At 51.0% G+C, this 14,266-nt stretch overlaps 1 protein-coding gene across 6 annotated transcripts in view; it reads left to right on the forward strand.

The window, feature by feature from the left end:
* Positions 1–14,266, forward strand: part of LOC140403323 (adhesion G protein-coupled receptor L1-like) — a 1,433,961-nt gene that overhangs the window by 1,299,771 nt on the left and 119,924 nt on the right. For all 6 annotated transcript variants that reach the window (XM_072491182.1, XM_072491186.1, XM_072491185.1 and 3 more), the window contains 3 exons: positions 5,627–5,812; positions 9,955–9,993; positions 10,743–10,926. In XM_072491182.1, coding sequence (XP_072347283.1) covers positions 5,627–5,812; positions 9,955–9,993; positions 10,743–10,926 — 409 coding nt within the window. The remainder of the gene's footprint in view (positions 1–5,626; positions 5,813–9,954; positions 9,994–10,742; positions 10,927–14,266) is intronic.

A 14,266-nucleotide genomic window follows, 5' to 3' on the forward strand; every position in this document is an offset into this window, starting at 1 on the left:
CCCCCACGGGGACCCACGGGGGGAGGGGCGGAACCTTCACTGAACTCCCCGTGGGGCCCGTGGAGCTCCCCAGATCGAGGAGCGCAGTCCAACCACCCGGGGCTCATAATGAGCAAAGCTTAGGATTGCTCTGGGAGTGGGGTGCTGCATCACGCAGACCAGTGTACATACACGTAAATAAATCGATCTCACGGTTTACCGTCAGCCTTCTCTGCGTCACTGTAGGACGGTGCTGTGGAAGGAGCCTCCGCAAATTGTTCCTCTCTCCCAGGCAGAGTGGAAATTTGCAACTCTCTCCCTTCATAAGCTCCCGAGGCTGGGGCTCAATTGGAACATTTCCAAACGGAGGCTGATGGCTTTTTTTTTTTGCTCGGCAAGGAGTGATGTGGGGCGGAGACTACCCAGGGTCTGAGGGGAGCCCAGCGTAGGACATTTTCTCATAAGCTTGCAGGGGAATGCCCCAGCGAACCGGAACACCTCACAAAGCACCCACTGCGATACACCCTTGTACACAACACAGGCCTCAGCTGGCCGAATGTCCGAACGTGCTCTTCTTCTGTCTATGGGCCTTTGCGTGGCCCTGGTAAACACACCTTCACACACACAAACAGGACAGTGCAAAATGTAACAGAAAAAACAGCTCGGGGCTATCGGCAACTGTAACTTCGGGCAGCACCTTCCACCACATCCCCCATCCCCGCACAGCATTGCGGCATATTTTCTGCCATTGGTCAGCAGTGCAAACACCTGGTCCCACCGATGTCTGGGGCGCTTTGCTTGACCCTCCGGTTTCCGGGGGCAGCACGGTAGCATTGTGGATAGCACAATTGCTTCACAGCTCCAGGGTCCCAGGTTCAATCACTGTCTGTGCGGAGTCTGCACATCCTCCCCGTGTGTGCGTGGGATTCCCGGTCACTGTCTGTGCGGAGTCTGCACATCCTCCCCGTGTGTGCGTGGGTTTCCTCCGGGTGCTCCGGTTTCCTCCCACAGTCCAAAGATGTGCAGGTGAGGTGGATTGGCCATGATAAATTGCCCTGAGTGTCCAAAATTGCCCTTAGTATTGGGTGGGGTTACTGTGTTATGGGGATAGGGTGGAGGTGTTGACAACAAAGAACAAAGAACAAAGAAATGTACAGCACAGGAACAGGCCCTTCGGCCCTCCAAGCCCGTGCCGACCATACTGCCCGACTAAACTACAATCTTCTACACTTCCTGGGTCCGTATCCTTCTATTCCCATCCTATTCATATATTTGTCAAGATGCCCCTTAAATGTCCCTATCGTCCCTGCCTCCACTACCTCCTCCGGTAGTGAGTTCCAGGCACCCACTACCCTCTGCGTAAAAAACTTGCCTCGTACATCTACTCTAAACTTTGCCCCTCTCACCTTAAACCTATGCCCCCTAGTAATTGACCCCTCTACCCTGGGGAAAAGCCTCTGACTATCCACTCTGTCTATGCCCCTCATAATTTTGTATACCTCTATCAGGTCGCCCCTCAACCTCCTTCGTTCCAGTGAGAACAAACCGAGTTTATTCAATCGCTCCTCATAGCTTATGCCCTCCATACCAGGCAACATTCTGGTAAATCTCTTCTGCACCCTCTCTAAAGCCTCCACATCCTTCTGGTAGTGTGGCGACCAGAATTGAACACTATACTCCAAGTGTGGCCTAACTAAGGTTCTATACAGCTGCAACATGACTTGCCAATTCTTATACTCAATGCCCCGGCCAATGAAGGCAAGCATGCCGTATGCCTTCTTGACTACCTTCTCCACCTGTGTAGCCCCTTTCAGTGATCTGTGGACCTGTACTCCTAGATCTCTTTGACTTTCAATACTCTTGAGGGTTCTACCATTCACTGTATATTCCCTACCTGCATTAGCCCTTCCAAAATGCATTACCTCACATTTGTCCAGGTTAAACTCCATCTGCCATCTCTCCGCCCAAGTCTCCAGACAATCTAAATCCTGCTGTATCCTCAGACAGTCCTCATCGCTATCCGCAATTCCACCAACCTTTGTATCGTCTGCAAACTTACTGCAACCTTGAGTAGGGTGCTCTTTCCAAGAGCCAGTGCAGACTCGATGGGCTGAATGGCCTCCTTCTGCACTGTAAATTCTATGATAATCGCCGGGAATGGCCAGGAAATCTCGCTATTCATTGGGTGGGCGAGTGGGCCTAGTTGGAGTGATCTTTCGCAGGGTCCATGCAGGCTCGATGGGCTGAATGACCTCATTCTGCACTGTAGGGATTCTATGACTTCCTTATCTGAAGGACTTTGGCGAATCAGATGGCATTTTCTTTTAATGACATTTCATCACTGAGAGTAGCCTTCAGTTCTGGATTTGTACCTGTGACGGGATTCGTACCCACATTCCCAGAGCATTAGCTTGGAGATCATGAGCATAGCCACTGCTCCCACTGTCTCTGCATCACTGAATACCTCCCTGCGTGCCCTCTGAACCTTTGCCAACTTTAAAAATAAGAAAAGAGCCAGCCGACCTATCAACGATGACGCAACCCGCGTATCCCTCAACTTGCACATATTTCCTTTCCTCATCATTGCTGGCCCAATATCCTGGAATTCCTTGTGGACCACCGCAGGATCCGCAGTAGCTCAGGGGGATAATCCAGCCTCACCAATATTGCCCAAAATCCCAGGAGCAAAAGCTAATTCTCCCAGTCAGTGCCCGAGGACCCGGATTTAGGACAATTGGGACAATGAGAGGGGGATTCTTTTCTGCCTGAAAAGACAGTGGAAGCACAGTTGAAAAAGGAATTAGATGAGTACTTATCCAGGATAGGGTGCTCCTTCAGAGGATTGGTACAGACTCAATAGACCGAATGGCCTTCTTCCGCACAGCTGGGATCCTGTAATTCTAAGATTCTATGATGCTATGAGTGCACGACGTGGGAAAGGGGAAGGAAATCTGGCAGGCCTCTGAGGGGCAGCCAGGGGAGGTGGGGCAAGCCGGATGGCTTCTTTAAAGAAACCAGCACCGGTGTAATGGACCGAATGGCTGCCTTGTGTGTTGTAAAATTCTATGGTTAGAACTACAGTGCAGAAGGAGGCTGTCTGGCCCATCAAGTCTGCACCGATCCTCTGACAGAGCACCCTCCCTAGGCCCACTCCCCCGCCCCGTAACTCAACCTAACCCGCACATCTTTGGACTGTGGGATGAAACCGGAGCACCCGGAGGAAACCCACGCACACACGGGGAGGATGTGCAAATTCCACACAGTCACCCGAGGCAGTAATTGAACCTGGGTCCCTGGCGCTGTGAGGCAGCAGTGCTAACCAACTGTGCACCATGCCACCCACGGTTTTGCCCCCGTTCTAGTTCAGCGTAGACAAGCTCAGCATATCACTCTGCTGAGTTCAGGATGGTTGGCAGTAGCCACCCATTGGTGCCCACTCCGGACGGCATGGTGGCGCAGTGGTTAGCACTGCTGCCTCACGCCGCCGCGGACCCAGGTTCGATCCTGGCCCCAGGTCACTGTCCATGTGGAGTTTGCACATTCTCCCCTCCCCATGTGTACCCCCACAACCCAAAGATGTGCAGGGTAGGTGGACTGGCCGCGCTAAATTGCCCCTTAATTGGAAAAAATTAAAAAAATTAAAAATGTCATTTTTAAAAATTGGTGCCCACTCCTAGGTATCGGTGTGGCACAGGCTTCGCCCTGCCAGCCGAGGTCAAGTATTATTCCATTGCACACTGCAGTCATCAGGATAAGGTGGTAACTTTCAGCAGCTTCAAATAGCAGGTCCGTCGCTTGGCCTTTGCCATTTTGTTCCCGGATAATCAAACGGTTGGTGCAAATAAGCAGCTGGCCACCCCTCCAAACAAAACCAGCCTCACGGACATCGAGACTCCCGTCCAGCTGCCGCCTTCTTGTCACAACGGAGCCCGTACCGAAGCTTGGGATCCTGGGGTAATGGGAGGGCAAGAGAGCTGACTGCGAGCCTCACAGTGCCAGGGACCCCAGGCCGGGGTCTTGGTAGGGTGCGCCTTCAGAGGATTGGTGCAGACTCAATGGGCCAAATGGCGTACTTCCGCACAGCTGGGATTCTATAACTCTAAGACTCTATGATGCTATGAGTGCACGACGTGGGAAGTGGGAGTGGGTGGAAGCAATGAGCAAACATGGGATAGTGAGGGGGTCGCACGAGTGTCCCTCCGCTCTCAGCGGGCCGTAAGATTGAAATCGGGCTTGTTAACTAACCGTAACCCCGTGAATAACATTAAATACATTTAATACACGTCGAATATTTCAAAACAAGTTATAGAAAATGCTTAATCATTTTTATATCAATAGAACTCTCACCAACTTTAAATGGTAAAAGCAACAGAAATATTTCCACTTTGGATATGAAGGGAGCACAGGGCTCGCACACTCAATGTTGTGAGCAATCAGCACACACCTCACTTCACTCACCCTCGCTTTATGTGTCAATCACTTCAGTCAGACCGGTAGGGAAAAAAATCTACACGGATGGCAACCAGCGGAATGTGGCGAACCTGCGCGTGGGGAACAGTCGACAACATGTCTCGTGGGCGCTGCACTCAGGAGCTAGATGGGCCGCACATGCTCCCCTCCCCAGGTTGCCCACTACCGGGTTTCTGGATCTCTGATTCACTCCCACCATTTCACGGATAGGGCCCAGACGCAGCAAGATTTGATTTGATTTGATTTTGATTTGATTTATTGTCACATGTACCGAAGTACAGTGAAAAGTATTTTTCTGCGACCGAGGGAACATACACAGTACGTACATAGTAGACAAAAGAATAATCAACAGGGAACATTGACAAATGGTACATCGACAAACAGTGATTGGTTACAGTGCGGAACAAGGGGTCAAACAAAGCAAATACATGAGCAAGAGCAGCATAGGGCATCGTGAATAGTGTTCTTACAGGGAACAGATCAGTCCGAGGGGGAGTCGGTGAGGAGTCTTGTAGCTGTGGGGAAGAAGCTGTTCCTATGTCTGGATGTGCGGGTCTTCAGACTTCTGTACCTTCTGCCTGATGGAAGGGTCTGGAAGAAGGCAATGCCTGGGTGGGAGGGGTCTCTGATAATGCTGTCTGCCTTCCTGAGGCAGCGGGAGGTGTATACAGAATCAATGTGAGGGTAGCAAGCTTGTGTGATGCGTTGGGCTGAGTTCATCACACTCTGCAGTTTCTTGTGATCTTAGACTGAGCAGTTGCCATACCAGGCTGTGATGCAGCCGGATAGGATGCTCTCTATGGCACATCTGTAGAAGTTTGTGAGAGTCGATGCAGACATGCCGAATTTCTTTAGCTTCCGTAGGAAGTAGAGACGTTGTTGGGCTTTCTTGACTGTTGCATCAACGTGAGTGGACCAGGACAGACTGTTGGTGATGGTGACCCCCCAGGAACGTAAAGCTAGCGACCATCTCCACTTCGGAGCCATTGATGCAGACGGGAGTGTGTGTCGTGCTGCGCTTCCTGAAGTCGATGATCAGTCCCTTGGTCTTTCCAACATTTAGAGAGAAGTTGTTTTCGGTACACCATGCAACCAAGTGATCTATCTCCCTCCTATAGAGTTCAACAACTTCTTCCCTTGTAGATTTTTCTGACGTGGACCTTCCTTGCCGTTGCAGATTAAGAGTGGAGAGAACGCAGCTAATATTGCGAACGAGCTGTCCCGTCACACCAGGGGCCCGATTTATGCCGGTGATGTCAGCTCCTCTGTCAAACTGATGGAGCAGTTACTGGACATTCTCGATGCTCAGCTGCAGGCTCTGAGACCCAGTGATAAGGAGTCGGCCGGACGGAGTTACAACAAGGTTTGAGTAACTTTCTTTCATGGTGACTGCTGTAATTTGCAGGAAGATTGGCAGCATAAACAGAGGCTCAGTACAGGCATGGCGAGAGAGAGAGAGAAAATGCAGGACAAAGAGAAAGAGAGGGAGAGAAGAGTGAAGATAGAGGGAGTGCAGAGATAGCAGCCTGAAGAGAGAGAAAAATAATGCAGACTGAGAGTGTTATAAGAACAACTGTCTTCTTCAGTGTCTATTTCTGTGAGAGGCTTCGTCGAACTGATCTTAAAATGACTGTCTCCAGAGGCATCCTCATGACGTAGTGACAGGACTATGGCAAATCGGTTAGTCAGGTAGTATAGGATTGCATTTCCACTGATGGACAATTAAGTGACTGACCAGTAGGATGAACAATTGTTAATGCACAAAAACTGTGGGTGTAATAGTTGGGTAACTCGCAGTTAGACACGATCGTGCCTGCAAATGTGTCTTTTGTTTGCTAGGAAAAGGGGGATGGTTTGTAACTTTTGTTTGAGGTGAAAAGAGGGATGTTTTGTTTTGAAATGTATCCATAGAACATAGAACATTACAGCGCAGTACAGGCCCTTCGGCCCTCGATGTTGAGCCGACCTGTGAAACCACTCTAAAGCCCATCTACACTATTCCCTTATCATCCATATGTCTATCCAATGACCATTTAAATGCCCTTAATGTTGGCGAGTCCACTACTGTTGCAGGCAGGGCATTCCACACCCTTACTACTCTCTGAGTAAAGAACCTACCTCTGACATCTGTCCTATATCTATCTCCCCTCAATTTAAAGCTATGTCCCCTCGTGCTAGACATCACCATCCGAGGAAAAGGCTCTCACTTTCCACCCTATCTAATCCTCTGATCATCTTGTATGCCTCAATTAAGTCACCTCTTAACCTTCTTCTCTCTAACGAAAACAGCCTCAAGTCCCTCAGCCTTTCCTCATAAGATCTTCCCTCCATACCAGGCAACATTCTGGGAAATCTCCTCTGCACCCTTTCCAATGCTTCCACATCCTTCCTATAATGCGGTGACCAGAACTGCACGCAATACTCCAAATGCGGCCGCACCAGAGTTTTGTACAGCTGCAACATGACCTCATGGCTGATTGACAGCTGTAGCTTCCTGTAGTGATGTAACTATGCCATGAGGCTGCCACTGGGGGCAGACATCATGAACCCAGTTCAATAAATGTTCCGGCTGAGTGCATGCTGAAGAAGACTGCTGTCCTTTTAAACAAAGAGAAAGGGAGAAAGAATGCAATCTGGTGAGGGAGAGAGAGAACAGCGATCAGAGAGGTTAAAGGGATCAAATCGAGAAGAGAAGGTCAGCTGTTACAGAGAGATGGAGAATGCATGTTCAGCTCGGCAACTTGAGTTCCCAGCAGCAGCCTTTAAGATTTAGTTTCACAACGTGTCAGTGTTTATTTGTGCCGATTGTGTGGTGGGAGCTGGTTACATTCTAATCGGACGGATTACCGAACATGCTCCAGAATTGACAGTAAAAATGATCCTGTATTCAAGCGGGAAAAACATTACCAAATGGGCCGAGGTGGAGTGCTCTTTCGGAAGGGTCGGTCCACACTCGAGTGGCCAAATGGCCCAACATATCATGATACCAGGAGTGAACCGGTTCAGTGATGTGCTGGGTGTTCTGGGTCACAACAGGTCACCAACACTGGAAGTGGTGCAACTCTATTTTATTATAAGGTTAACTATATTAACATACTTGAACTGTGGGTAAATGCAATACCAGCTTTAACTGTTGACCCTTGCCTAGTCCTAACCAGGTGATGCACTCAGCACATGGTGAATGTCTGTGTTGCAGGCTGTGAGCTCTGTGCTCCGAGCTGGCTGCTACTAGAATGAGCGGGAACTCTCCTGTCCCCTGTCTTTATAGTGCGTGTGCTCTCACTGGTGATTGGCTGCGGTGTTGTGTATGCTGATTGGTCCCACTGCATATCCATCAGTGTGAGTGTGTGTGTCTGCACCATGATATACTGGTGTATATTATGACATCCCCCCTTTTATATAAAGAACTGGAGAGATGATCCAGAACACCCAACACATCAGATACATTGACCTTGGAGATGGTGCAATACTTGTTTCTCAGAACGATACTGGGAATTTTGGGGAGGGGTGGGGGTTATTGTGGACAGGTTGCATAAACATGACATGTATTTCCTTGAAGACAGAGGATTACAAGGTATCTAATCAAGTTTGAAGTGATAATATTGTTTATTGCAAATGGTACAGGAATAAATATATGTTTGGGCGGCAAGGTGGCACAGTGGTTAGCACTGCAGCCTCATAGCTCCAGGTTCGAATTTGGCCTCGGGTGACTGTCTGTGTTGAGTTTGCACTTTCTCCCCGTGTCTGCGTGGGTTTCCTCCAGGTGCTCCCGGGTGCATCCACTAAGATGTGCAGGTTAGGTGGATTGGCCACACTAAATTGCCCTTAGTGTCCAAACGCTTAGGTCGGGTTACTGGGTTACGGCGATAAGGTGGAAGCCTGGGTTTAAGTAGGGTGCTCTTTCCACGGGCCGGTGCAGACTCAATGGGCTGAATGGCCTCTTCCTGCACTGTAAATTCTAAGCGGTTTAAGCGCATGGACTACACAAAGATTAAAAATCAACACTCCTTTATTCCACCGGTATCAAAACTGTATAAGCTGTCAAAGGAAAAGTATAGCTCTAAGAAACAACTATTTACTGAGAATATTCACTGCTGATGCTCAGGATCTCTGTCCTGGTTGGAGCCTCGACTGCGCATGGCAGCACTCACCAGGTGTGTCCAGGTGTGTCCACCTGCCCAGCTCCTGGCTGATGTTCTGCTCCTCTCTCTCTCCTTCAGTGAGGCTTCTCAGACTCGGGGAAGCTGCCAGTTAATCTGACTCAGTCCCAATTCCCCTTCCTGGCTCTCTTCAGAGGGCCTGAGGAGCTTCAAGCTTCCCCTCGGTTCCTACCACACTGTCGTTGAGAAGTCCTAGACAAGCGCTGGCTGCTTTCTCCCGCCCATGGCCATCTGGCCCCGCCCTCATCTGGTCAAAGACTCGCCTCCCCACAGGGAGAGGTGAACCAGTTCCTCCCCTGCTTCATGGTCTCCCCCCACCGAAAAAACCTACGGCCAGAGGCCCTGCCACTAATGCACCGGAGACGATGCAGCGAAGAGCCACCACATTGCTCCCGAGGATGAGGGATGTCCTATGATCAGAGATCGAGTAAATTTGGGCCTATAGTCTCTGACGTTTAGCAGAAGTAGAGCTGATTCGTTTGAAACATACAAGATTTTGAAGAGATTTGATAGAGAGGACGCCGAGAGATTGTTTCCGCTAGTCGGCCAATCTAAAACACGGAGGGGGTACGACTGGCTTGGGATAAGAGGGCCGATCATTTAGGTCCAAGATAAGAAGAAATTACTTCACTCGCTTGAGAATTTATGGAATTCTCTATCCAGCGGGTTGTGAATGCTCCATCGTTGAATCAATTTTAGGCTGGCATGGACAGATTGTTGGTCGCTTGGGGAATTCAGGGATATGGGGAGCGGGCGGGAAAATGGAGATCAGCCAAGATCGTATTGAATGGCAGAGCAGCCTCAATGGGCCGAATGGGCCTACTCCTGGCTCTTATTTCTTGTCTTCAATCAGGTGGCTAATGATAACCGTCTTCCTCTGGTTGGGGGTGGCTGGTGTCCAGATCAAGGGGGCGCCAGCCAGGGAGCGATGAAAGGCATCAAGGGGTGTGGAGTAAGGCGGGACAATGGGATTAAGGGTCAGATCGTGGTCCTTTGGAATGGTGAAGCAGTTGAAAGGCCTCCTCCTGATCCAGTTCTTCCTCGACAGGCTTAAAATGGAGGCACTGCTCAACAGTTGTATGGCAATTGGTTGAGGATTCGAAAGGGACACGAGGAAACCTCTCTCTGGTTCTATAGCGGGTGGGGAGCTGTCACCGTGTATTTGAGACAAACAAGGCTTCAGGGCATTGAGAATGTAGAGGAGGAAGAGGAGCTGGTTCACAGTCACTCACAGCAGTGGGATCTCCCTCTGTACATGTGCAATGATCGCAGCTTCTGTAATTGTGTAACATGCGTTGTGTTTTATTTTTCTCCCCCCTGCCCCGCACCCCGCCAATAACCACAGATTCAGAAACGCGAGAGGACGTGCCGGGCCTACATAGAGGTACGAGAGTGTTTGTGGGAATGTGTCGCTGTTGGCGTTTGATTCATACATTCTTCGTGTTTGGCGGATGCTAATCCCTAATCTCTTCTCTACCTTCCGCCAGCCTTCCGAGTGTCCCTCTCCCTCCCTTTAACTCCACTCAAAGCGTGGAGTCTTACAATCCCACTCCAGGACTGCGTTCAAATTCCCTGTTGGGACGTGGGCTGGACCCGGCATCTATTGCCCATCTCGAATCGCCCTCGGGAAGGTGGCGGTGAGCTGCCTTCTTGTACCCGCTGCAGTCCACGTGGCGTAGGTACACCCACCGTGCTGTCAGGGAGGGAGTTCCAGGATTTCCGCCCAGGGACAGTGAAGGAATGGCCGATATATTTCCAAGTCAGGGTGGTGAGTGGTTTGGAAGGGAACTTGCAGGAGGTGGTGTCCCCCATGTGCCCGCTGCCCTCGCCCTTCCAGGTGGTTTGGAAGGCGCCTGATGTAGGAGCCTTGGCGAGTGGCTGCAGTGCATCTTGTAGACGGACTGTGGGTCAGTCATGCAAGGGTCAAATCCAGGCTGACCTGTCACGGCCTGGGCCCGACTAGGCCAGCCTGCCCCATATTGAGACAGCCTGTGGTCTCGGAAATAATCTCGAGATTATAGATTAATTCCAGGAGACTCCAGGGCAAGCCTGGAGGGGTTGGCAACCTCACCCTCATGCCCCCCCCCCCCCCCCAACCCCCGACATGATCACAGATGTGTGATTTGCTTCTAGGCTGTTGTACAGACTGTGGATAACCTGCTGCGACCAGAGGCTCTGGAATCTTGGAAAGATATGAACACCACGGAGCAGGTTCACACGGCAACCATGTTGTTGGACATCTTGGAGGAGGGGGCCTTCCTACTGGCAGACAACCTCAAGGTGCCGGCGAGGGTCAACACCACCACTCAGAATGTCGGTGAGTATTGGCGATGGGGGGGGGGGGGGGGGGGGGGGCGGGGGGGATGGCGGCATGGGGGCTTGTGGGGTGGGGGGGGCATAGGGATTGGGGCAGAGGTGTGAGGCCTTGTTGGCAGTAACCAACTAGGGGACCTGCTTGGAAATCATGGGTCCTTCACAAGCTGTAACGCCTATTTTAATCCATCAAACATCCCTTACTATTAGGCTTGGGCTAAATCACTGAGAAATAACATGGAGGGTCAGTTAGGAATATATTACAAGTCTCGTGTTAAATTCCTGAGGTGTCGGTCTGATCTACTGACCACATTCCATGCGATCAAACCCGAACCTATCAACGGTCAGTGACTGGACCATGCTTTCCAGCCCAGTGACCCTCCTGGCTGACTATCCAACTCTCATTAGAGGAGATGGCCAAACTGCTTCACTTTCATATACTGTCCTACTAACCCAGCGAATCTCTCTCAGGCTATCTCCCCTTGATGCAGAAGCCTTCTGCCCCGGAATCCCCAGGTAGCCTATCCCAAGATTCTGTTGCTCTTGGGATAAAGACTTTCCAATTCGCTGATGCCAAAACACTTCCCAAAATTGAGGCCCCTGGGAATCGAGCCCCTTGCATAAATAACAGTTTCCTTTCATCAACGTGACAGTCCCCTTGGATAATAGTGTGTATTACCCTCAATAATGACGCGAGAGTGTGGAATGGTAAATGAAGGCTTTAATAAGCAGAGAACTAGCCAGCTACAGAGACGTGTGCTTACTGAGTGCCGCCTACAGGGCGTCACCTTATACACGGCTCCCGGGTAGGCGGAGCCGGAGGCGGAGCCCCCCGGGGTTCCAAACCCGGTCTTAAAGGGGCATCACCTACATGATGTTAAGGGTACAGTAACCATTCATCACACAATGAAAGCTTAAGTCTCAAGTCTTTTGATCTTTGCTTCCAAAAACAGGACAACTGCTCAACCTCTGCTTCCTCCCTCCCCTTTATCCGGCACTTCTCCCCGATGTCTTTCCTGGCCCGAACCATCCGCATCATTTTCTCCCTCCTCTGACCATAAAAGAGCTCCCCCTAGCCGTCCTGGGCTCCTTGCCCCTCGCACCTTAAACCTATGCCTCCTCATAACTGACCCCTCTACCGTGGGAAAAAGTCTCTGACTATCCACTCTGTCTATGCCCCTCATAATTTTGTAGACCTCTATCAGGTTGCCCCTCAACCTCCGTCGTTCCGGTGAGAACAAACCGAGTTTATTCAACCGCTCCTCATAGCTAATGCCCTCCATACCAGGCAACATCCAACATACATCAAGAAAAACCAGCTGCCTGACTAAGGACATGAAGGGCTGTCATTTCGAGTCGAGCCCTTCCACCGACCCCCTCACGGTGTGCTTGATCTTCTCCAGGTGCAGAAATTCCATCAGTTGCCCCCCCCCAGCGAAACCGAGGTCTAAGGCGACACTGGGGATCGCCTCCAGGCTTTAGTGAGGCGAAGGTTAGGACGTCTTCCCTCGTCCACGTCCGCAGCACCGGAGAGAGTCCGGTACTCCCAAAATGGCCGCCAACGGGCAGGGTTCCAGCTGAACACCCAAAATCCCTGACACTGTATCAAGAATGGAAATCCAGAAACTAACGAGCTTGGGTCAAGACCGAAACAGGTGCTTGTGATTCGCCGGCCCCATAATGCACCGCTCACACCTATCCTCCGAGAACAACCCACTCATACACGCTCTAGTCAGGTGCGCCATCTTGGACTGGATCAGGCTTAACCTGGCACACGAGGAGGTGAAGTTGACCCTGTTAAGGGCCTATCGCCCTGTTTTGCCTTCTTCAAATTCCTTCGATATCGTCAACTCTGTTGGCCGTTCCATCGTTTCAGTCTCTCTCGCCTCTGCGCTCCACGGCCTTGAACCCCTCCCACCTGTCTCAATGCAATCAGCACAGCTCGAGCCCATCCCACACCTCAAAGGTTCTCTCAGCCGGACAATGTCAGCAACGCCCAGAGTCAGTACATGGCCTTTATTCCATCAAATCTCCCTTACTTCTTCCCTTTGGGTTCATTCACTGACCCCGTGAGGAATAACGCACAGAGTAAGTTGGTTACTGATATATGAAAAGGTTTGTGCGTTGTATACATTTGCTGAGGTGCTCCGCTGGTGTTCAGACCTTTTCAAGATTCCACATTCCTCCCGTCACGTTGCTGTGTCACTTTGTTTCCAAGATATCAATTATTGTAAAAGACAAGATTGTTACTCCTCCAGCAGTTTCATGTCTCTGTGTACATCACCACCCAGTGTCCCCCTGTGTACATCACCAGCCCAGTGTCCCCCTGTGTACATCACCACCCAGTGTCCCTCTGTGTACATCACCACCCAGTGTCCCTCTGTGTACATCACCAGCCCAGTGTCCCTCTGTGTACATCACCAGCCCAGTGTCGCTCTGTGTACATCACCACCCAGTGTCCCTCTGTGTACATCAACAGCCCAGTGTCCCTCTGTGTACATCACCACCCAGTGTCCCCCTGTGTACATCACCAGCCCAGTGTCCCCCTGTGTACATCACCACCCAGTGTCCCTCTGTGTACATCACCAGCCCAGTGTCCCCCTGTGTACATCACCACCCAGTGTCCCTCTGTGTACATCACCACCCAGTGTCCCTCTGTGTACATCGCCACCCAGTGTCCCCCTGTGTACATCACCAGCCCAGTGTCCCTCTGTGTACATCACCACCCAGTGTCCCTCTGTGTACATCACCACCCAGTGTCCCTCTGTGTACATCACCACCCAGTGTCCCTCGGTGTACATCACCAGCCCAGTGTCGCTCTGTGTACATCACCAGTCCAGTGTCCCTCTGTGTACATGACCAGCACAGTGTCCCTCTGTGTACATCACCAGTCCAGTGTCCCTCTGTGTACATCACCACCCAGTGTCCCTCTGTGTACATGACCAGCACAGTGTCCCTCTGTGTACATCACCAGTCCAGTGTCCCTCTGTGTACATCACCACCCAGTGTCCCTCTGTGTACATGACCAGCACAGTGTCCCTCTGTGTACATCACCAGTCCAGTGTCGCTCTGTGTACATCACCACCCAGTGTACCTCTGTGTACATCACCACCCAGTGTCCCCCTGTGTACATCACCAGTCCAGTGTCCCTCTGTGTACATCACCACCCAGTGTCCCTCTGTGTACATCACCACCCTGTGTCCCTCTGTGTACATCACCAGCACAGTGTCCCTCTGTGTACATCACCAGTCCAGTGTCCCTCTGTGTACATCACCACCCAGTGTCCCTCTGTGTACATGACCAGCACAGTGTCCCTCTGTGTACATCAACAGCACAGTGTCCCT

This window comes from Scyliorhinus torazame, chromosome 27 (assembly GCF_047496885.1).
Source record: "Scyliorhinus torazame isolate Kashiwa2021f chromosome 27, sScyTor2.1, whole genome shotgun sequence".
In the NCBI taxonomy this organism is placed as follows: Eukaryota; Metazoa; Chordata; class Chondrichthyes; order Carcharhiniformes; family Scyliorhinidae; genus Scyliorhinus; species Scyliorhinus torazame.